This window comes from Rhinoraja longicauda, chromosome 6 (genome assembly GCF_053455715.1).
Source record: "Rhinoraja longicauda isolate Sanriku21f chromosome 6, sRhiLon1.1, whole genome shotgun sequence".
In the NCBI taxonomy this organism is placed as follows: domain Eukaryota; kingdom Metazoa; phylum Chordata; class Chondrichthyes; order Rajiformes; family Arhynchobatidae; genus Rhinoraja; species Rhinoraja longicauda.
Genome location: NC_135958.1, coordinates 73,070,249 through 73,093,789, shown reverse-complemented (window position 1 = coordinate 73,093,789; position 23,541 = coordinate 73,070,249). Strand labels below are relative to the sequence as shown.

At 39.6% G+C, this 23,541-nt stretch overlaps 1 protein-coding gene across 1 annotated transcript in view; it reads left to right on the top strand.

Moving 5' to 3' along the window:
• LOC144594596 (E3 ubiquitin-protein ligase rnf213-alpha-like) overlaps positions 1-23,541 on the top strand; it is a 117,918-nt gene that overhangs the window by 75,636 nt on the left and 18,741 nt on the right. Inside the window, 11 exon segments of the mRNA XM_078401341.1 lie at positions 942-1,120; positions 6,165-6,285; positions 6,688-6,788; positions 8,548-8,730; positions 9,454-9,626; positions 11,793-11,892; positions 14,211-14,322; positions 15,477-15,675; positions 16,865-17,061; positions 18,450-18,572; positions 19,619-19,729. Coding sequence (XP_078257467.1) covers positions 942-1,120; positions 6,165-6,285; positions 6,688-6,788; positions 8,548-8,730; positions 9,454-9,626; positions 11,793-11,892; positions 14,211-14,322; positions 15,477-15,675; positions 16,865-17,061; positions 18,450-18,572; positions 19,619-19,729 — 1,599 coding nt within the window.

Sequence of the window (23,541 nt, the reverse complement as noted above, 5' to 3'; positions counted from 1 at the left end):
TAAAACTATTTAAAATGTAGATGAAATGGCTAAAGCATTCAAAAATAAAATCAGGTTACTGGGTCCTGAGGGCTTATGTTAGAGCCTGAACTTAAACCCTTCCAACTTAAACCCTCAGGACCCAGTAACCTGATTTTATTTTTGAATTTTTTATCTGTTTCATCCACATTTTAAACAGTTTTAATAAACTACCAGTTGTTCCAGCATTTTAGAGTCATGGAGTCACACAACACAGAAATTGGGCCCTTCAACCCAACTTGTCCATGCCAACCATGCTGTCTACCTGAGCTGGCCCATTTGCCTGTGTTTGGCCCATATCTCTCTATCCTATCTATGTACCTATCTAAATGTCTTTTAAATGTTGCGATTGTATCCACTTCTACAGCTTCCTCTGGAAATTCATTCCATACCCACTAGCCTTTATGTGATAACGTTGCTCCTTAGATTCCTTTTAAATCTTGCCCTTCTCACTTTAAACCTGTGACTTTTGGCTTTAGATCCCCTACCCTGGGGGAAAAAAATGGCTATTCACTATTCACAAGCCATTTTGTATCCAGAGACACAAGACTGCCTGGATAGCTCACCCTGGATCCCATGATCCCATGTGATTTAACTAGCCCATGCGGAACCTTGTTAAAGATCTTACTATCATCTATGTAGATGATGTGTAATGCTCTGTGCTCATCGATTTGATAGTTTGCCAGTGTAAGTAATCTGAAAGATTTGTTTTTAAGCTTGCTGCCTGAATTTTAGTGGTGCTTTTTGTAAAATGAGAATATCAGATTGGAAAAATATTGTGTAAGATCCATTATAATTATTTTCAGTATTGAATAAAGGTAGAAGTGGTATGCTAAATACATTTGTTCAAGACTATTTCCAATTAATATTTTTAGCTATTTAAAAAAATTATTAAACTATTAATGTTTGCAATTTTAATACAGGTCATAGATATTTATGCAGCAGCTGCCTGTGTTGATATGCTGGAATTTGAACACACTAAATTATCATATCCAGCCTGGCTGCAGATGGTGAACACTCTGCAAATGCCCATTGAGTTGGTCTGCACTGAAGTCTTATCACAATGTGAAGGGCGGAAATCTTCCATTGTGCATTATGTCCAGTAAGAATTTTGTGTATCATTTTCGTATTTATAGGAAGATACAGTTTTTTATCAATAAATAAAATGTTCAAAGTAAATTAAAGATTTGTAATCATCACACAAAAGGGTTTGGGTTAATTAGGTGTGTTTTGATGTAATATGGTGTTATAAACTTACGGTCAATATGAGCAGTGAATTTTAAGGTCATAAGGAATAGGAATAGAATTAGGCCATTCGGCCCATCGTCAACTCCAGCATTTAATCATGGCTGGTCTATTTGTCCCTCCTAACCCAATTCTCCTTCCTTCTCCCCGTAACCTCTGACACCTGTACTAATCAAGAATCTATCTATCTCTGCCTTAAAAATATCCATTGACTTGGCCTCCACAACCTTGCATGGCAAAGAATTCCACAGATCACCATCAACTTCCTAAAAGAACGTCCTTTAATTCTGAGGCTATGACCTCTAGTCCTAAACTCTCCCACATCCTCTCTATCCAAGCCTTTCATCCTCTCCACATCCACTCTATCCAAGCCTTTCACTATTCTGTGTGTTTCAATGAGGCCCCCCCTCATTCTTCTAAACTCCAGCGAGTACAGGCCCAGTGCCGACAAACGCTCATCATAGGTTAACCTACTTATTTCTGGGATCATTCTTGTAAACCTCCTCTGTGGCCAGGATGGTGTGGGTCTCTGATGATGCTGGCTGCCTGTTTGAGGCACCGACTCCGATAAATCCCTTCGATGGTGGGAAGGTCAGAGTCGATGATGGACTGGACAGTGTTCACAACATTTTGCAGTCTATTCCGTTCCAGGGCATTCAAGTTGCCGAACTGGGCCATGATGCAACCAGTCAATATGCTCTCTACTGTGCACAAGAGAATCCTCTCTGACATACCAAATCTCTGTAATCTTCTCAAGAAAGTTGAGGCGTTGATGTGATTTATTTATAATTGCATCAATGTGCTGGGTCCAGGAGAGTCACTGGCAGCCAACCAGGAAAAGCCCCCTTTATTGCCACTCTTTGTCTTCTGCCATCCAGCCAACCTGCTAACCATGCTAGTATTTGCCCTTTGATACCATGGGCTCTCATCTTCCTAAGCAGTCTAACGTGTGGCACCTTATCAAAGGCTTTCTGAAAATCTAAGTACGCAACATCTACTGGCTCTGATTTGTCTGTCCTGCTATTTACTTTTTCAAAGAATTCCAGCAAATTTGTCAAGCAAGACCTCCACTTCACAAAGCCATGCTGACTTTGGCCTATTTTATCGTGAACTTCTAACAACTCCATAACCTCATTCTTTATAATGGACTCTAAAATCTCACCAACCACCGAAGTCAGACTAACCGGCCTATAGTTCCCAATATTTTGCCTTGCTCCCTTTTTATGCAGCGGGGTAATATTGGCAATTTTCCAATCATCTCGGACCACTCCTGACTCTAGTGATTCCTGAAATATTACTATCAATGCCTCCACAATCTCGAAAGCCACCTCTTTCAGAACCCTAGGGTGCAATCCATCCGGCCCAGGTGACTTATCCACCTTTAGCCCTTTCAGCTTCCCAAGCACATTTTCCCTAGTAATAGCCACTCCACTAACTTCCACCCCCTGATTCTCTTGAATTCTAGGCACGTTGCTGGTGTCTTCCACTGTGAAGACTAATGCAAAAAAGTTATTCAACTTCTCTGCCATTTCTATATTCCCCATTATCACTTCTGTATCATTCTCCAACGGTCCAATATCTACCCTTGCCTCTTTTTTGCTCTTTATATAACTGAAGAATCTCCTGCTATCCTTTTATATTATTGGCTAGCTTACCTTCATATTTCATTTTTCTCCCCGTATTGACTTTTTGGTTACCCTCAATTGTTCTTTAAAAGCTTCTCAATTCTCTGGCTTCCCACTAATCTTTGCTATGTCATACACATTTTTGTTCTCATGTCATTGTTAGCAAATTCCTCCTATTACTTATGTTTGACCAGATCATAGTTCATTTTCCATTAGGCAGCTGATCAATAGACAATAGACAATAGACACAGGAGTAGGCCATTCAGCCCTTCGAGCCAGCACCGCCATTCAATGCGATCATGGCTGATCACTCTCAATCAGTACCCCGTTCCTGCCTTCTCCCCATACCCCCTCACTCCGCTATCCTTAAGAGCTACATCCAGCTCTCTCTTGAAAGCATCCAAAGAACTGGCCTCCACTGCCTTCTGAGGCAGAGAATTCCACACCTTCACCACTCTCTGACTGAAAAAGTTCTTCCTCATCTCCGCTCTAAATGGCCTACCCCTTATTCTTAAACTGTGGCCCCTTGTTCTGGACTCCCCCAACATTGGGAACATTTTTCCTGCCTCTAATGTGTCCAATCCCCTAATTATCTTATATGTTTCAATAAGATCCCCCCTCATCCTTCTAAATTCCAGTGTATACAAGCCTAATTGCTCCAGCCTTTCAACATACGACAGTCCCGCCATTCCGGGAATTAACCTAGTGAACCTGCGCTGCATGCCCTCAATAGCAAGAATATCCTTCCTCAAATTTGGAGACCAAAACTGCACACAGTACTCCAGGTGCGGTCTCACCAGGGCCCGGTACAAATGTAGAAGGACCTCTTTGCTCCTATACTCAACTCCTCTTGTTATGAAGGCCAACATTCCATTGGCTTTCTTCACTGCCTGCTGTACCTGCATGCTTCCTTTCAGTGACTGATGCACTAGGACACCCAGATCTCGTTGAACATCCCCTCTTCCTAACTTGACACCATTCAGATAATAATCTGCCTTTCTATTCTTACTTCCAAAGTGAATAACCTCACACTTATCTACATTAAACTGCATCTGCCATGTATCCGCCCACTCACACAACCTGTCCAAGTCACCCTGCAGCCTTATTGCATCTTCCTCACAATTCACACTACCCCCCAGCTTAGTATCATCTGCAAATTTGCTAATGGTACTTTTAATCCCTTCGTCTAAGTCATTAATGTATATCGTAAATAGCTGGGGTCCCAGCACCGAACCTTGCGGTACCCCACTGGTCACTGCCTGCCATTCCGAAAGGGACCCATTTATCCCCACTCTTTGCTTTCTGTCTGTCAACCAATTTTCTATCCATGTCAGTACCCTACCCCCAATACCATGTGCTCTAATTTTGCCCACTAATCTCCTATGTGGGAACTTGTCGAAGGCTTTCTGAAAGTCGAGGTACACCACATCCACTGACTCTCCCCTGTCAATTTTCCTAGTTACATCCTCAAAAAATTCCAATAGATTTGTCAAGCATGATTTCCCCTTCGTAAATCCATGCTGACTCGGAATGATCCTGTTACTGCTCTCCAAATGCTCAGCAATTTCGTATTTTATAATTGACTCCAGCATCTTCCCCACCACTGATGTCAGACTAACTGGTCTATAATTACCTGTTTTCTCTCTCCCTCCTTTCTTAAAAAGTGGGATAACATTTGCTATCCTCCAATCCACAGGAACTGATCCTGAATCTATAGAACATTGAAAAATGATCTCCAATGCTTCCACTATTTCTAGAGCCACCTCCTTAAGTACCCTGGGATGCAGACCATCAGGCCCTGGGGATTTATCAGCCTTCAGTCCCATCAGTCTACCCAAAACCATTTCCTGCCTAATGTGGATTTCCTTCAGTTCCTCTATCACCCTAGGTTCTCCGGCCCCTAGAACATTTGGGAGATTGTGTGTATCTTCCTCAGTGAAGACAGATCCAAAGTAACGGTTTAACTCGTCTGCCATTTCTTTGTTCCCCATAATAAATTCCCCTGCTTCTGTCTTCAAGGGACACACATTTGCCTTGACTATTTTTTTCCTCTTCACGTACCTAAAAAAACTTTTGCTATCCTCCTTTATATTATTGGCTAGTTTACCCTCGTACCTCATCTTTTCTCCCCGTATTGCCTTTTTAGTTAACTTTTGTTGCTCTTTAAAAGAGTCCCAATCCTCTGTCTTCCCACTCTTCTTTGCTATGTTATACTTCCTCTCCTTAATTTTTATGCTGTCCTTGACTTCCCTTGTCAGCCACAGGTGTCTCTTACTCCCCTTAGAGTCTAGTTCCTGCTGACATTTTGTAATTTCCACCCAAAGCAAGGTTAACCTATGCATTTCAAATGGGCACTTTACAAGACCCATAAAGTCAGCAGTAAAGTGGTGGTTCTGGCAGGTCAAAATACTCAAGTGGAGAAGCTAAAAGGAAGCATTATTTGGTTGCTAGGAGCGAGAGAAAAAGACAAGAAATATACAGAGAGACAAGGAAGACAAATATCTTGATCAAAGGGGAGGCAAAATACCCATGCAATTAAGCATAAAGAAGATTCATCTTATATAGGATTATCAAAGATTAAGATAGACAGATAGATAGATATATCCTGATTGTAAACAATTAACAGGGAGGAGTTATTATGCAGAGATCGAAGTTATGTTTGGAGGTCTGTAATTGGCTGATGTAGGTAGAAATGATGCAACTAATTTGCAGAACCAGTGAGGCCGGTTTGAAGATTCACATGTTAGGAGGGATTCCAGGAGCCGCGCAAGGAACAGTAAATTAATGGAAGCACAATGCCAGGTTCACCTGTAGTAAATAGGGAATCAAGTTGGCATCTATTGTTAGTCATATACCAGCAAAGGTTAAACAAGTGTCCAGTAAATGTCAGAATACTTTTGGCCCAGTATGCCAACGGAAATACGTAAATGACAATGAAAACTAGAAAAGAAGATGAGAACAAAAGTCATTTAGCAATAGTCTAGTAGGTTCCGGATGGACAAAACAACAGGAATAGATTAGAGTTCAAAGGGGAATGGCGGGAAATTCTGTACATCTTGTATTAAACTCAAAACAGCTGTCATTGAATACAAAATTGCCAGAATCTTTCCACGGGTTAGGCAGGATCTATGGAAGGAGAAACAGAGTTAACATTTCTGGTTGAAAACATTTCAGCAGTGTCCTGATTTCCACCCAAAGCAGTGTAATTCCCACCCAAAGCAAGGTTAACCTATGCCTTTTTTTTTCATTTGGACTTGCACCATGTTTATATTTCAGATCTGGGTGGCGGAGAATATTTTCATTGTCACTTTTTGTGGAGCATCTCATTTTGGGTGTTGAAGAAATACATAGTGAATTGCAGGACATGGTTGTATTCTATGCCAAGCAACTTGCAAAGGTACCGTAATGTGTTATGTATCGTTCTTACTGTTTTTGTTTACCTGTGATGTTTACTTACCTGCAATTTGACATTATGCAGTAGTCATGATAATTTAACAATCAAGTTTAAAAAAAACAAAGCATTCTTCACAATGCAATGCTGCTGATGTAATTATGTTTGAATGTAATTTTAAGTAATAAAGGCACAGTATAATTTCAGTGACTAATACAATATTTTTGCATGTCTGAATGGTAATCAGATGTGCTATTTCCATGTTAAATCAGCTGATATCCTTTCATGGCTTAGGACTTTTTAATCAGGAGCATATGAACATGATTATTTATAAATTTCAGCTTCTGTAAGTCAGTTAAAACAGGCCGGCTTTACAATTGTATTTGATTCCATTTTTAACTTTTGCAGAGCTTGAACAGTAACTCTGATTTGAGATTGCAAGAACCCTTTCAGGCTGTGATTAAGATCCTAAGGGAATGCAAAGAGCGTGCAGGATGTCTGTTTTTCAGGTAAGAGAGTTAGTACAATAATTATGAGGTACGTGTTTTAATTCTACGAGTAACAATGAGCTCATTGTGTCACTCGCAAATTTGTAATACATGAATGACCTCTCAAGGTTGTTGATCAGTGAGGTGGTCCTGAGGGGATACATTTTAATCTTGAAACCATGTACTGTACAGTACATGCAAAGAATGTGCACTTTGAGGGGAAAAAATAGTTGCTGGAGGAACTAAATGGATCAGGCACAGTGGCGCAGCGGTAGAGTTGCTGCCTTACAGCACCAGAGACCCGGGTTCGATCCTGACTACGGGTGTTGTCTATACGGAGCTTGAACATTCTTCCTGTGACCTGCGTGGGTTTTCTCTGGGATCTCCGGTTTCCTACCACACTCCAAAGCCGTACAGGTTTGTAGATTTGTGGGGATCACTGGTCGATGTAGACTTGGTGGATCGAGGGCCCTGTTTCCATGCTGTATCACTAAATGAAACTAAAAATGTCCATGGAGATAAATGGACAATCAACGTGTTGGAAATTATGCTTCAAGACTAAGGCATGTTTTCAACCTGAAACATCCATTTCCTTCCATGGATTCTGAGTTCCTCTGGCAGCTCATATTTTCTGCTCTAGATTCCAACATCTGCAGACTCTTGTGTCCCTATATTTTTAGAGTATTCCCTAAAATATAGCATTCCATCTCTAACCAGGACACAAATTGGCATTTGAAGCTAATCTTTTTTGCAGTTTTCTGATTTCAGGCTGCATACAGAACAATGATAGAAAGCAAATTGTTCATATTACAAGGCATAGCTAAAAATACAGGATTTCTTATTATCTGAACAGCTCTCAAAAGGTCTGCATGTAATTTAATTTTACTGTTGAAGGTAGACATAAAATGCTGGAGTAACTCAGCAGGGATAGGCAGCATCTCTGGAGAGAAGGAATGGGTGACGTTTTGGGTCAATAGACAATAGGTGCAGGAGTAGGCCATTCAGCCCTTCGAGCCAGCACCGCCATTCAATGCGATCATGGCTGATCACTCTCAATCAGTACCCCGTTCCTGCCTTCTCCCCATACCCCCTCACTCCGCTATCCTTAAGAGCTCTATCCAGCTCTCTCTTGAAAGCATCCAACGAACTGGCCTCCACTGCCTTCTGAGGCAGAGAATTCCACACCTTCACCACTCTCTGACTGAAAAAGTTCTTCCTCATCTCCGTTCTAAATGGCCTACCCCTTATTCTTAAACTGTGGCCCCTTGTTCTGGACTCCCCCAACATTGGGAACATGTGTCCTGTCTCTAATGTGTCCAATCCCCTAATTATCTTATATGTTTCAATAAGATCCCCCCTCATCCTTCTAAATTCCAGTGTATACAAGCCTAATTGCTCCAGCCTTTCAACATACGACAGTCCCGCCATTCCGGGAATTAACCTAGTGAACCTACGCTGCACGCCCTCAATAGCAAGAATATCCTTCCTCAAATTTGGAGACCAAAACTGCACACAGTACTCCAGGTGCGGTCTCACCAGGGCCCGGTACAACTGTAGAAGGACCTCTTTGCTCCTATACTCAACTCCTCTTGTTATGAAGGCCAACATTCCATTGGCTTTCTTCACTGCCTGCTGTACCTGCATGCTTCCTTTCAGTGACTGATGCACTAGGACACCCAGATCTCGTTGAACATCCCCTCTTCCTAACTCTCCTTCAGAGACTCTCCTTCAGATTTCTTCAGACTATTAATTTTACTGTTGATCTTTTATTGTATTGTAGATACGGTCTGCACGAATGATCAGTTTGCTATGGAGAACTCAACAATCCTGTATTGCTTCCATGCAATCATCTTTACTGCTTAAACTGCATTAAGCTGTGGTTCGCATCAGGAAATGAATTCTGCCCATTTTGCTGTACTGCTGTGGCTAATGATTATGTACCAGAGGCATCCGAAGAAATAATGTATTATGATTTGGTTTCAAATAATGATAGAGCGCAACAAACTTGATCTCGCTATTAACACAAAAGATATTTATGGCTGAGAGGATTCTTCATAATTCATTTGTTCTAAGATTTGCAGTTACTGGTTTGGAATGATAAGCCAGAATCAGATCACAATACAATTGTAGCAAGGGTTGTTTTACTACTTAAGGCACTATAGAAGCTACATTACTGTTGATTTCTAAATCTTTGGCACAAATGAAAATCACGACCTAGGCCTTACTGTGATGTAAGGTCTTAAAGGCTTATTTCCCAGATTGAGTATTATGTGTATATGAAACATTTTAAACATAAAAATAAATTACTTGAAATTATATTAATCAAAATTAAAAAATGATTGTTCTTTATTTGAATTTCCCCATCTTCTTGCAACTGCCTTTAGTTTGCTTTAGAGAGGGGAATTAGTTGTCAATAGTGAAACTTATTGTTCGCAATAATTTCTAGTTAAAACCAATATTTTGATGAAATCCTTATTTAATATATTAGGATCTAAAATGCAAAACTGAGTCTATTAAATGCAGTCATGATGTACTCACTGCATGTCTTCAAAATCATTTAGTGTACACTCAATTTCACAAGCAATCTGAAAGAAAGTAACCATTTTTTGTGGTTTTTTAAGTAACTGTGCTGTATGACAAATAGCTGAATATTTACACTGCCATGAATTTTTTATTTCTATTACAGAGAAGCTATTTCAAAAGTAATCCTATTTCGCAAGAGGTGTGATGCATTTTTCATAGCTTTGGTTTCCATGGTCTGCTTCAAAGATAACACACCACCAACAAAAGAAGTGGTTCACGATCTACTGTCTCTGCTACTTTTTCCAAAAAAGGCGGATTCCAGCGTCTCAGAGAAAGGTTAGATTACTTTGGAAGAGTTAAATACTTCCTATTATTTTGGTTAGTGGGGTTGTTGCACACTGTTTAGTCTCCTCACTCCTTGTAACTTTGGGTGACAAGAGTCCAGAGCGAAAGGAACTTGATAGGAATTAGAGTAAGTTTAAGATTTCATAATTTGGTTGGATGCAATGGCAGTGCAAGGATTTCAGCCAGTGGGAAGAGGTGGGGTAGTTTGAGAGAGAGCCATCACAAGAGGTGAGTATGTAATCAGATGACCTACCTGATGTAGTTGGAGTGATAGTGTTTTTCTTTCCACCTAGCCTATACTTTCTGTGGGCCACACACGCATGATGAAAAATCATGGCAATGACATTGAATATTGCTGGACCTGGATGCATTATACCTGTCCAGATGCTTCCATGCATTAGCATCAGGATTCACATTGGTGACTCAAGGGATAAAAGAAGTCTGGAAGAAGTTATTAGGCATCTATGGGCATACAATACGATAGAACTATATTTATCCCTGGAGGGAAATTGATTTGCCAACGGTCATAAAACACAAGATACATGAAACATGAAATTAAAGTGACGAGTGGAAAGGATTGGGGATGTGCAAAGATTGGGTGGGGGAGCTAGTCTACCCTACAAAGAAGGGGGAAGAGCTGTACAGTTTGGTAGCCACAGGGAGGAAGGATCTCCTGTGGCGTTCTGTACCGCATCTTGGTGGAACCAGTCTGTTGCTGAAGGTGCACCTCAGGTTGACCAGTGTGTCACGGAGGGGGTGAGCTGTATTGTCCAAGATGCTCCGCAGTTTGAGGAGAATCCTCCCCTCCAAGACCACCTCCCATGAATTCATCTGTAGAGTAGCTTGGTATCATGATCTTCATGGACAATGTGGGCCAAAGGGCTTGTTCCTGTGCCATACTGTCCTAGAAATGTTCTGTGTTCTATCTACCTAATTTTCTGGATGGTGATTGGGTTGAAAAGTGGGAATGTGCATTATGTGCACCAGAGGTGGAGATGGAGCAGATTACTAAAGGGGAGCTGTTAAAACTACCTGTGCTTTGCTGATCTGGTAGTGTCTGATGCTACAGAATGCAATTGAAATGGAAAGTATTCTGTTACTCAGTGAAAGTGCTCTTCAGGTAGAAATAAAGGATAAAAGTTGGTTAACTGGGCAAAGTTGAGTGAGTTGGTTAGCTCTTGGGAAGGTCTTTTTTAAAACTGAGTCCTCGCTACTAAACTTTCTATATTCATTGATTTCAACTAAACAAAATATCAGCTGTGCTCTCTATGAACAATGAAAGTAATAAGAAAGATTAATAGTTTCAGTTTAGTTTAATTTATTGTCACGTGTACCGAAGTACATTGAAAAGCTTTTTTTGCGTGCGGACTAGTCAGCAAAGACAATACATGATCGCAGTCAATCCATTTACAGTGTAAAGGATTGGGGATGAGGGGATGATAAGGGAATAACGTTTAGTGCAAGGTAAAGCCAGCAAAGTCCGATCAAGGATAGTCCGAGGTATCACAAAATGCTGGAGTAACTCAGCGGGTCAGGCAGCATCTCTGGAGTGAAGGAACTGGGTGACGTTTCGGGTCGAGACCCTTCTTTAGACTGATCTGTCTGAAGAAGGGTCTTGACCCGAAATGTCACCCATTCCTTCTCCAAAGATGCTGCCTGACCCGCTGAGTTTCTCCAGCATTTTGTGATACCTTTGATTTGTACCAGCATCTGCAGTTATTTTCCTACACAAGGATAGTCTGAGGTCACCAAAGAGGTAGATAGTAGTTCAGCACTGTTCTCTGGTTGTGGTAGGATGATTCGGTTGCCTGATAACAGCTGGGAAGAAACTGTTTTGTAAACTTGATGATATGAGTGTTTGTTTCTGTGGAGATAATCTAATATTATTTTGTGTCATGGGTTCTTTTGGAATGGAAGATCTCCCCATAAGTGGCATTTTCAAACTGACTGTGGAACCTTTCATTGCAGGTTTGTTTCATTGGCATTTACTTTAGCAGCTTTCAACTCATTCAGTAGCAGGGAATCAATTGTTTTGGTTGTTCAATTATGCTACCAGTATTGTAAAACAATACTTAGTACTTAGTCTCACATATATGTCTCAAGCATTGCATTGGTTATTTTCTCTTTCTACATTAGTTGCTTTTTGTTTTCCCATAGACTGTTCGTATGGTACGAGACATCTGTCACCATTTGATGATGCGGTTGATCAAAATCCTGTTGTCCGTTCCATTGTTCTTAAACTGCTGTTGAAATACAGGTACAATCTTTTGATTGGTATTAGTATTACTGCCGATTTGTTGTAAAACTAGAAAAAGTTATGAAAAAGGAGCAGTATTAGATGTGAATATTGAACTTCCATTCCAATTATTTCACTACAACTAAAGAATTAAATGATGGCATGAAGTCAACATGAGAATTGTGATTTAGTTTTAAAAAAGTTGCAATCAGTTTTTAAATTTCATGTATATTTTTGGTACCTGGTAAACTCCAAGTAAAATAGATGGGGAAATCTCACGACACGGTTTTGTTTTCAAAAGAAAATCAAGTGCTGTTTACCACGAATATTGCATTGCTTTAATTTAAGAAATAGTGTTTGTTGTTTCTTAATTGCAGTTAAGGATCGCTGGGCGGCGCGGACTTAGTGGGCCGAAAAGGCCTGTTTCCGTGCTGTATATATATGATATGATATGATATAGTAGTGGCCTTTTTTTTCCTTTCAGTAATCAGCATCAGATTAACAAATGTTAAGATTATGCTTTGTGTATAAATTACCAGAGAGAGGAAATCCGTTCTGTTTAATCATATTTCTCTTGGTGCAGCCTCACTGGTCAGGATATTTACTACTTCAATCGAGGAGGAATTAAAATGTCAAACATCTGGTTCCGAGGCATTTTTTTTGTTACAGTCTCGTGGTCTTGTTTTATTTGTTTTCAAAGATTTCACGAATTTCTTAGGTTTGCTTCTTCTGATAAATTGGTTTCCTAAAAGTTTAAATTGTTCCAGACAAGATCCAAAATGAGTTGGAGGTGATTTGTTTTTGGATTCATCAGCGATTTGAATGAGATTATTTCTTTATTTAACATCAACATTCTTTGATTTGTGGTCATTCTCATGATGATCAGTAATGGTGTCTTTATTTTATATTTATTATTGGTATGATGATTTTAAACTTTGCTTGATGATTTTTGTAATGATTTTGTAATACTTATTATTCTGAGGAATAGGATCTACATATATTTGGAAATATGGTGGTTGATTAGTCAGCAGAGCTATGCCCTTGGCAGATCATGTATCACAAATTTGAATTGAGTTTTTAGAAGATGTAACCAAGAATGTCAATGAGGGCAGGGCAATAGATGCACTTCAGCAAGGCCTTTGATAAGATTCCGTGTGGTAGGCTACGCTGGAAAATTAGATCACATTGGATCCAGGGAGAGCTAGCTAATTGAATGCACAATTGGCTGGATAGTAGGAAACAGAAATTGATGTGAGAGGTGTTTGAACTGAGGCCTGTGACTTATGATGTACCACTTGTCAGTACTGGGCCCGTTGTTATTTGTCATCTATGTCAATGATTTGGTTGAGAATATACAAAGTATGGTTAATACGTTTGCAGATGTCACTAAAATAGGTGATGTTGTAGACAATGAAGAACATTATCAAGAATTATAGCGGGATCTTGATCAGTTAGGTAAGTGGGCCGAGGAATAACAAATTGAGCTTAAGTTAGATAAATGCAAGATATTCTATTTTGTTGAAGTCAAACTGGGATTTTCACAGTAAATGGTAGGGCAATGGGGAGTAGAACAGAGGGACCAAGAAGTACATGTACATAATTCCCTGAAAGTGGCACCAGAGGTAGATAGGGTGTTGAAGAATATTTTTGGCACTCTGGTCAGTGAGTGGATTGAGTATAGACGTTGGGATATTATGTTGCAACTGTTCAAGACAATGGTGAGGCTGCACTTGGTATATTGTGCACTTGGTATATTGTGCTCAGTTTTGGACACCGTGCTCTAGGAAATATACCATTAAACTGGAAAGAGTGCAGAGAAGATTTTTGAGGATGCGCTGCCAGGTCTCAAGGGGCTGAGTTATAGGGAGCAGTTGGACCAGCTAGGTCTTTACGCCTTGGAGCCTAGGAGACTGAGGGGTGATCTTATAAGAGTATAAAAATTTGAGGGGTAGAGATAGGGTGAATGCACACAGTTTTTTCCAAGGGTTGGGGAAATCGAGAATTAGAAGGCATAGGTTTAAGGTGAGAAAGGAAAGATTTAATAGGAACCTGAGGGGCAGCTTTTTCATACAGTGGTGGTATGTCTATTGAATGAGCTGCTAGAGGAAGTAGTTGAGGCAAGTGTAATAACAACATTTAAAAGACATTTGGACAGGTACATGGTGAGGAAAGGTTTACAGGGATATGGGTCAAACATAGGCAAATGGGAAAAGCTTAAATTGACCCTCGATCGGCAGAGACGAGTTGGACTAAAAGGCTTGATTCATGCTCTAGGACTGTGACTCTATAAATTCCCGTTTTCAATATTTAATTAATTTAAAAAAATGTTTATCTTTCAGTTTTGATGACATTAAAAGTTACCTGCAGGATTATCTATCTGCAGTTCAAAACACAAAAATATTTCAAGAAAGTGAAACTGAACTATTTGCATTGTTTCTGAATTGTTTGGAGGTATGTTTATCCAGAATCATTGCTAGACGTCTTGATTTGATGACATTATAATACAGCATAAGTTCACACAGTTTCTGGAGTAGAGACGGTGACATTTTCTGGTTTGCTATGAAATGATTGATAGCTGCCAATATTTTCTTGATGTCATGATGCATGGTTGATGTTATGGATGTTTTCCTCACACAATAGCTCCCTGTTTGCACAGTACATAATCAATGATTGCACATTATCCCACAATATTCCACAGGTTGCTCATCGGAACATTCTTGAATAAAAACTGGCAGTTGAACTTTGATTTTTATTATTAGCGGTTACTGTTCATGAAAAACACAAAATAATTTACAATCAGTAAAATAATTAAATTCAAGTAAAATAACTTTTAAAAACTATCTGGTGAGTTGATTTTGTGCTGCTCCTATTTTTACAATTACTTGTTCCTTTGTTACTGAAACTGACATAGATTTGTGATTGTGGTTTGTACACTTACAAATGTCATAAACACTGAGCAACTTGAGAGATATTGTGCAATATTGTTGTATTGTGTGAGGAATAACTTCAATAACATTATCCAAAAGCATCAATCAAGAATCATGACATCAAGCAACCTTGGCAGCTATCACCTTAAAGAATCGTCTTATATACCAAACCAGAAAATAAAACTCAAAGTCTATATCCAGAAATTGGAATTCTCTGACCAAAATGATGGTGGAGGCCAGATGATTATATATATTTAAGGTACAGATTAACATTTGTAAGATTGAGAAATGAAGGGTTATGGGCAACTGGCACAGAAAAGGAATTGAGGCCGGGATAGGTCATCCATGATCACATTGAATGGCGGTGCAGGCATGTGGGACCAGGTGGTCTACTTCTGCTCTTTATTTTTCTTGTTTTCATGTGTACCATTCTAATATTGCTGCTTTTAGTAACACCTCTGAGTGCTGAATGTTGCACTTTCAGGGGTATTATTTTGGTATTAAGTCATTTCTGTGCCATAACCTAAACAGTTAAATTCAAACATTTGTACATCAAAGAAAATCTATGTAACTCTTTCATCCATTCTTTCTTCAGTTCTTACTCAGAAAGAATATAGGATACATTCACTTTCTGTAATGTATATATGTAATTAATAAGCCATTTTACTCCATATTTAGGATTCTATTTACGAAAAATCTCAGTGGTGTACAGTGCAAGAAAAAATTGCTTATCTCGCCCAAGAGGGAGAATTCCTTCTGAAGTACATTCAACATAAGAAGAAACAGATGATAATAGAAAGGCTACAGATAATTGCCAGAATTCGCCTTTGTTTTGACACTGCTTCCCAGCTACTTTGTGAACCGGATGACACACTTGGTAATACTGGATTCTATCTTTATTCAATTAGTTTGAGAAGAGCATGATCATTTTGCATCCAACTAGATTGGTGAACAAAGCAGTATTTAAAATTTGCTGATCTACATTCCCAAGAACATTTCCTCTCTACAGATTTACATATACAATATGTGGAATATTTTCAGCTCTGGTCTTTGATATGATATCATTTAACTGAGCAATACCCAATAATAGTTGTAGGGGCTAGAAAGAGGACACTTCATTTTATTCTAGCCGTTACTCATTTCATTCAGGAAAAGGTCAGTTCTAACTGTAACGATTGCAATGATAAACAATCTGTTCATATAGAAGAGAAAGTGTGCGAAATTCACAACAGGTCAGTCCGCCTCTGTGGAAATGGAAAATTTGCTTCGTACGGATACTACCGGACCTGAGTATTTTCCTCCGATTTATGCATTGCAATCATTAGTTTTTGAAGCCTGGTGGTAATGTTATGAGGTATAGTCAATATTGAGTTATGAGTTTTGTGGGGTTACAGATAGAATGAAACTCTTGCTTGCAACACCATTACCACACAGACAATACACAAAAGCATAAATTAAACATAAATCACAGGTAAATTCTCCAACACAGTGATAAGAAAAGGAAAATAACTGCTCTTGAACATAGTGATGGGGACTCCAGGCTTCTGTGCCTTCTGTTCAGTCATAGCAGTAAAGCCCGGAGGTGGTGATCTTTATGATAAATACTATCCTCGAGGAAATGCCTCGTGTAGATGTTGCGCCTGTGATGGACGGGGCTGAGTCCACAACTCGCTACAGCCTCGTGTGTTATGTGCATTTGAATTGCTACACCAGGCCATCAATAAACCAATCAGGAAACTTCCTATAGTGCATCTGTAGAAGTTTGTCAAAGTATTCAGTGAAACGCTGAATCTCCTTATACTTTTATGAAAGTTGAGGCACAGCCTTCGTGATTACATGTATGTGCTGAGCTCAGGACAGGTCATCAGAGATGTTATCACCCAGTAATTTGAGCTGCCAACGCACCAATCAAAACTGACATGTGTATCTGATGCATAACAACGCCAATTTCTATCTATCAACATCTTTAATTAACAATAGAAGTAATTGGTAAGCATGAATGTATTCTTAATTTGGGGGTATATGGGCCATGTTAAACTTTAATTTTTACTGATTTGTATTTCCAGCTCAGGATTCAAAATATGCACGTGCAAAAGAAACTTTCCTGGATTGCCTTAAGAGTGTGATTCTCAAACGAGGAAATGATTGGTTCAAGATTTATCTTGTGCGAAAGTTGTGTAGTCAAAATGGAATAGAGTTCGTCCAGGAGCTCATAATGAACGACCAATTTTCATGGATCTTTCCCAAGGAAGTTTTACAAAAGGTACAAATATTAAACTGTTTATTATTGACCCATGGTTGGTTTGGTTAAGATTAGTTGCTTTTGTCATCTTTGTTTCAGTTGAAATTGTTTCTTTCTAATGCCAGAAAGGTTGAGTAAAATTAAAAAACATTTTTATAATTTAAAATGTTGCTCTTGCTTGTACGTTGTAGCCCATTGTACTCCACTTTTAGGATTCTACTCATGAAATATCCTGTGATGATCATTGCAAGAAAGAAATATTTATCTAGCCCATGAGGGGGTATTCCCACAGATGTACATTCAACATAAACAAGCTACAATAGAAACTTAATATTTGTAAAGTGCATCCATACATCATACCACTTCCATGAGCTCCTTTGTGGTTTAATTATTTTGCATCAGCTCAGCATTCTGGAGTGGTTTGCATAAGAAAAGATGCTATTGCTATACAGAAAATACATCATTTTATTTAGGTATATATGAAATTTAGCTAGGAAAATTGATTTTCAGAAAACATCCAGACATTAATCATTTCAACAGATTCTACAAAAACACTTCTTTAACATAATAGATCTAATAACATATAAGATTATTAAGGGGTTGGACACGTTAGAGGCAGGAAACATGTTCCCAATGTTGGGGGAGTCCAGAACCAGGGGCCACAGTTTAAGAATAAGGGGTAGGCCATTTAGAACGGAGATGAGGAAAACCTTTTTCAGTCAGAGAGTTGTCAATCTGTGGAATTCACTGCCTCAGAAGGCAGTGGAGGCCACGTCTCTGAATGGATTCAAGAGAGAACTAGATAGAGCTCTTAAGGATAGCGGAGTCAGGGGGTATAAGGAGAAGGCAGGAACGGGGTACTGATTGAGAAGGATTAGCCATGATCACATTGAATGGTGGTGCTGGCTCGAAGGGCCTACTCCTGCACCTATTGTCTATTGTCTATAATAACAGCACATCTGGTGTCAATTGTTCGATTTGAAATGCTTTGGACTAGGAGGCGAGGGAAGTTTAAAACAGCATGATTTCTTATTATAACATAGAATGAGACAATTGAGGCCATTGAGTCCATTCCAGCTCCCAACACAGCAGCCTCATTCCCATTCTTATTTCCGTGTAGCCCTTCAATTTATTCTTTCCCCCATGTCCCTCAAGACTTCTTTGAATCTTTTGCCCTTACTAACACTAAGGCATATTATGTAGAGATGATAAATGGCTCAGAGTGATATAGATAATGTTGCCTCTTTGAAGAGGTTCTGGGCAACCCTTAATTCTCATGGAAATATTTCCAGTAACATTCAAAGGCCTTTGAATGGGAGGTATAAAAATGGAGAAAAAGTAATGGATAATGAAGAAATATTGTAAAATCTCCCAAAAATTACCTTGCTTTATCTCTTTTTGGTTTACAGAGAAAGTGTTCTGGACAAATTGATCGTTACGTTGCATGTGGCAAAAATTATCAAACGTTTCGTGATGCATTATTCAAATCCTTTGTTTTCAGTGAGCCTAAAACTATTGAAGAAGCTATAAAGGTATGAGACAAAATACCTAAAAGTAAGTCAGCCATGAAGCCAGAATATATTTGCATTCAATTGAAGTGAACTAGCCTAATGCAAATTTGGAGTTCAACACTGGTGAAGACTAACCTTTAATGAATCATTTCATATGTGTGCATATTCCCTAGGTAGTTTGCAGATGATACAAACATGAATGGGAAAGTAACTGTGAGGAAGAACCAATGAAAGGGATGCTGATAGTTAAATGTGAACAAAAAGATGTAATATAATATAATGAGATCGCAATATTAGTAATATGGCAAAATATGGTATTATTTAAGAGTGATTTGTGATTAGAGAGCTCAGGGTGTCCTCGTAAATTATGGGAAGTTGTCATTTAGTAATTTTAAAAAAAAGAAATGTTAGCTTTTGTTGCAAGAGGGTGGAGTATAAGAGTAAGGAAGTCTTGCTGCATGGTGTGAGCACACATGAGCTAGTGTATTTAGTTTTGGACTCAGTTAAGAAATCATATACATGCCGTAGAGGTGTGCAGCAAAGTTTCTTTAGATGGATTCCTAGTTACAAAGATGTATTATGAGAAATATGCCCATAGACTCTGGAAATTACAAGTGGAGGGATTACCACACTGAAGCATCAGATTCGGAAATGGCATGAAGGGGTGGATATTTGGACAATGTATCTTTTGGTGGTGGAAGGTGGATCTAGAAGGAGGGAGAACAGTGTCAGGATTAAGGATTTGCCTTTTAAAATTGATCGGGCCCAAAGACCCGTGGATCAGAGTAATTAATATATTCAATGCTGAGGTAGATTTTTGGATTACAAGGGAATTGAGAGTAATGGGAATCAGACAGGAAAGCTTGATTCGAGATCAAGGACCAGATTAGCCTAAAACAGCCAAGAATTGAAGAAGAGTCAAGGGACTGAATATCCTTCTCCTATTTGTTATGTTCCTATGTTTGGAAGGATAGGCTGGACAATAGAATTTTCATAGTTATTTCTGGAGTATGTGTGTTTGGTTGTTCTGCTTTAAAGTAATCTTAACCAAAATTATTTTACATTAGGTTTGCAAATGCTCTTCCAAAGAGAAAGGTGTTCATATGACCCTCGCAATATTCCGGGAATTCACTATTCTGTACGCATCAAGCAAACCAAGTGACCATCCACAGAAAGACGTAAGTCTGGATAATGAGTGGAATGGATATTAAGTAGCTTGAACACAATGTTGCTGATTTTTCTGCTTGTAAATTTTTATGTTTAAAGAGCATGGGAATAAAACAATCCAGGGGAATGTTTTATAGAACATAGAATAGTGTAGCATAAGAACAGGCCCTTTCCACAATGTTTCTACCGCACATAAGCAATATCCCTCTATTCCCTGCATATCCAAAAGGATTTGCTTTTTAAAATTGACTAGATTGGCGTGGACCTGTTGGGTCCAAATCTTTCCTGCGGGCCTCTTCTGGCAATCCACCCCTAACTGACGATCTAGCGGGCCCAGCAACCCTCCCCCAACTGGAGATCCTGTGGACCCAGCAAGCTTCCCCAACTGATGATCCGTGGACCCGTTGCTGGGCAGGGAGTGTCCCCCGTAAGCGGGCGAGGGGGGACAGGGAAGAGGAGAGGGAGCCACTCACCTCGGCCCCGTGCCGCCAGCGCTGCAGCCAGAGTGAGCCGTGGACCCGAAGCCTCTCCAGCATGTCCTTTAAACTTTGTCCCTCTCACCTTAAAGCTATCTAATCTAGTATTGGATTTTTCCATCCTGAGAAAAAGGTTTTGACTGTCTGCCCTATCTATGCCTCTCATAATTTTATATACTTCTATCAGGTCTTCCCGCACGTCTAGCATTCCAGAGAAAACAATCCAAGTCTGTCCAGCCTCTCTGTAGCTAATATCACCTAAGATAGACATAAAATGCTGGAGTAACTCAGCAGGACAGGCAGTATCTCTGGAGAGAAGGAATGGGTGACATTTTGGGTTGAGACCCTTCTTCAGGCCACCTAATCCAGGCATCATTCTGGTAAACTGCCTCTGCACCCTTTCCAATGCCCCCATATCCTTCCTGTAATGGGACGACCAGACCTGCACACAGTACTCCAAATACAGCCTAACCAAAGATCTATAAAGTTGCATCATGACTTCCTGACTGTTATAGTCAATGCCCTGACGTATGAAAGCAAGCAGAGCATATACTGCTTTACTACTCTATCTACTTGTATTGCCACATTCAGGGAGTTACTGACTTGGACCCGAAGATCCCTCTGTACATCAATGCTGTTCAGGGTCCTGCCATTAATTGTATATTTTCCCCTTCCATTTGGCCTCCCAAAGAGCACACCACATTTGCTCGGATTAAACTCCCATCTGCCATTTCTCTGCCCATTTCTACAGTTTACCTTTTCTCCTGCTGTAAACTTTGACTTTCTCACAGCCTTCATCACAGTCCGCAACCCCAACAATCTTGGTGTCAGCTGCAAATTTACCAACCAGCCCATCTATGTTTAGGTCCAAATCATTTATATATATCACGAACGGCAGTGGTCTGTGATATATTATTAAAGTGAATTTGGAAAAGAGCGGCATCATCATAGGTTGGGAAAACTTTATATCATGCATTTTCTCCACTCATTATAACTATCAAACAGTCCAAGGTCCAGTATACCATGACCGGATACAGAGCGGATTCCCCTAATCTTCAAAGTGCAATTCGGCAAATTGTTCGGCACAGATGAATTGGGCTGTATTATTGGGCGTTTGAGCTGTATAGTTCTGTGACTTCATCACTCTTTATGACAGTAGTTCAAAGCATTGAACTGATGAAGAAGCCACCTTTCAATTTACGCTGAAGTCTGGCAGTTTTGGCAATGTTACTTGAGGGCAAAATACTAGAAGGCTTAGCTTTAAGGTGAGAGAGGCAAAGTTTAAAGATGATGGCAAGTGTTTTACACAAAGGATGGTGAGTGCCTGAAATGTGGTGGATGAAGCAATTACGTTAGTGGCCTACAAAAGGGTTGGATAGGCATATGGATATGTACGGAATGGAGGGATATGGGTTATGTGAAGGTAGAGAAGTGATGGTCTTGGCAACCTTAATGTGCACTGTCTTTTTATCTGAGTATATATTTTTTGTGATTGTTCAGCTCTGCACAACTGGCTCCAATAGAATCGTTACAAAATGTGTTTGTTATCGATCTTTCAGCCCTCAGTTTTATGCTGGATTTAACCCCACATCTGTAAAGACAGTATTCTAAACACACAAAAGTTAGCAGAGTCTGAACCCTGGCAAAAAGAACCCTAGTATATAATTTATTTGAAAAGCTGCAGTGAAAACAGGGACATGTTTGGAAGGACTGCTTCTAGTTTTTATTCTGTATTCCAGATTCTAAAGCTTCAAATTCTGATATGATTGACGAATTTGTGCAGTATTCTTATCTATGTTGCTCAATAGACCCACCCTCTAGTGATGTAAATTATATCTGAAAATGAAATGTTTCATGTTCAAGAACAAGAAAGCAGATTATTAATCTGAATGGTGTCAGATTAGGAAAAGGGGAGGTGCAATGAGACCTGGGCATCCCAGTACATCGGTCACTGAAAGTAAGCATGCAGGTACAGCAGGCAGTGGAGAAAGCAAATGGCTTGTTCGGCTTCATAGCGCGAGGATTTGAGTTTAGGAGCAAGGATGTCCTACTGTAGTTGTGCAGGGCCCTGGTGAGACCATACCTGGAGTATTGTGTGCAGATTTGATCTCCTAATTTGAGGAAGAACATTCTTGCTATTGAGAGAGTGCAGCGTGGGTTCACCAGGTTAATTCCCGGGATGGCAGAACTGACATGTGATGAAAGAATGGATCGACAAGGCTTATCTTCACTGGAATTTAGAAGGATGAGAGGGGGATCTTACAGAAACATATAAAATTCTTAAGGGATTGGATAGGCTAGATGCAAGAAAAATGTTCCCGATGTTGGAGAGTCCAAAAATAGGGGTCACAGTTTAAGAATAAGGGTTAGGCCATTTCGGACTGAGATGAGAAAAAACTTTTTCACCCAGAGAGATGTGAATCTGTGGAATTCTCTGCCACAGAAGGCAGTGGAGGCCAATTCACTGGATGTTTTCAAGAGAGAGTTAAATATAGCTCTTAGGGCTAATGGAATCAAGAGATATGGGGAGAAAGCAGGAACGGGGTACTGATTTTGGATGATCAGCCATGATCATATTGAATGGCAGTGCTGGCTCGAAGGGCAAAATGGCCTACTCCTGCATCTATTTTCTATGTTTCTATGTTATCAGTGGATTTAGTGGAAAGTATGAAATTTCCAAAATGCACTGCAGCCATCTAGAAAGGCTTCAGCAGCACATCCTCAAAGCCACGATGTATACCACCTGAATAGACAGGAGCACATTGGGAACACCATCATCTGCAAGACTCTGCTACCGGCACACCAGTTTATAAATGTATCTTTTATTCTTTCATCATCTCTGCAGCTAAATTCAACAACTTCTTACCATTGAATCATGCCTTCGCTTTCCACTGACTGGTTAGCACGCAACAAAAACTTTTCGCCATACCTCGGTACACGTGAAAATAAACTAAACTCAACTGTTGGAGTATCTTCATATTGTTTAGTGGTTCAAAAAGATCACTCACCTTTGTTCTCTCAAGACCACATGCTAGTGACTACTAGTCTTTTTAAAATACTGGACAAGTGAATATTTAAACATTTTCTTTTACAATCGGTGTGTTTTTAGAGTTATTACACTACCACGGTTATTTGGAAAGCTTCTGAAATACGCCCAGTTCTAGCTTATCCATATCTTGGCAGAAGTTACCTGATTTTTTATTCATGGAATAATATTTGGAAAAGAGTGGCTTTAGCAGGGGGGGAGCTAATATAGTTTTAGTTTATATTCTTGTCAATTAGAATTTTATAACACTGCATAACTGGTTACTTCTTTCCTTTTAAGTATGTTTTTTAATCAACATTGA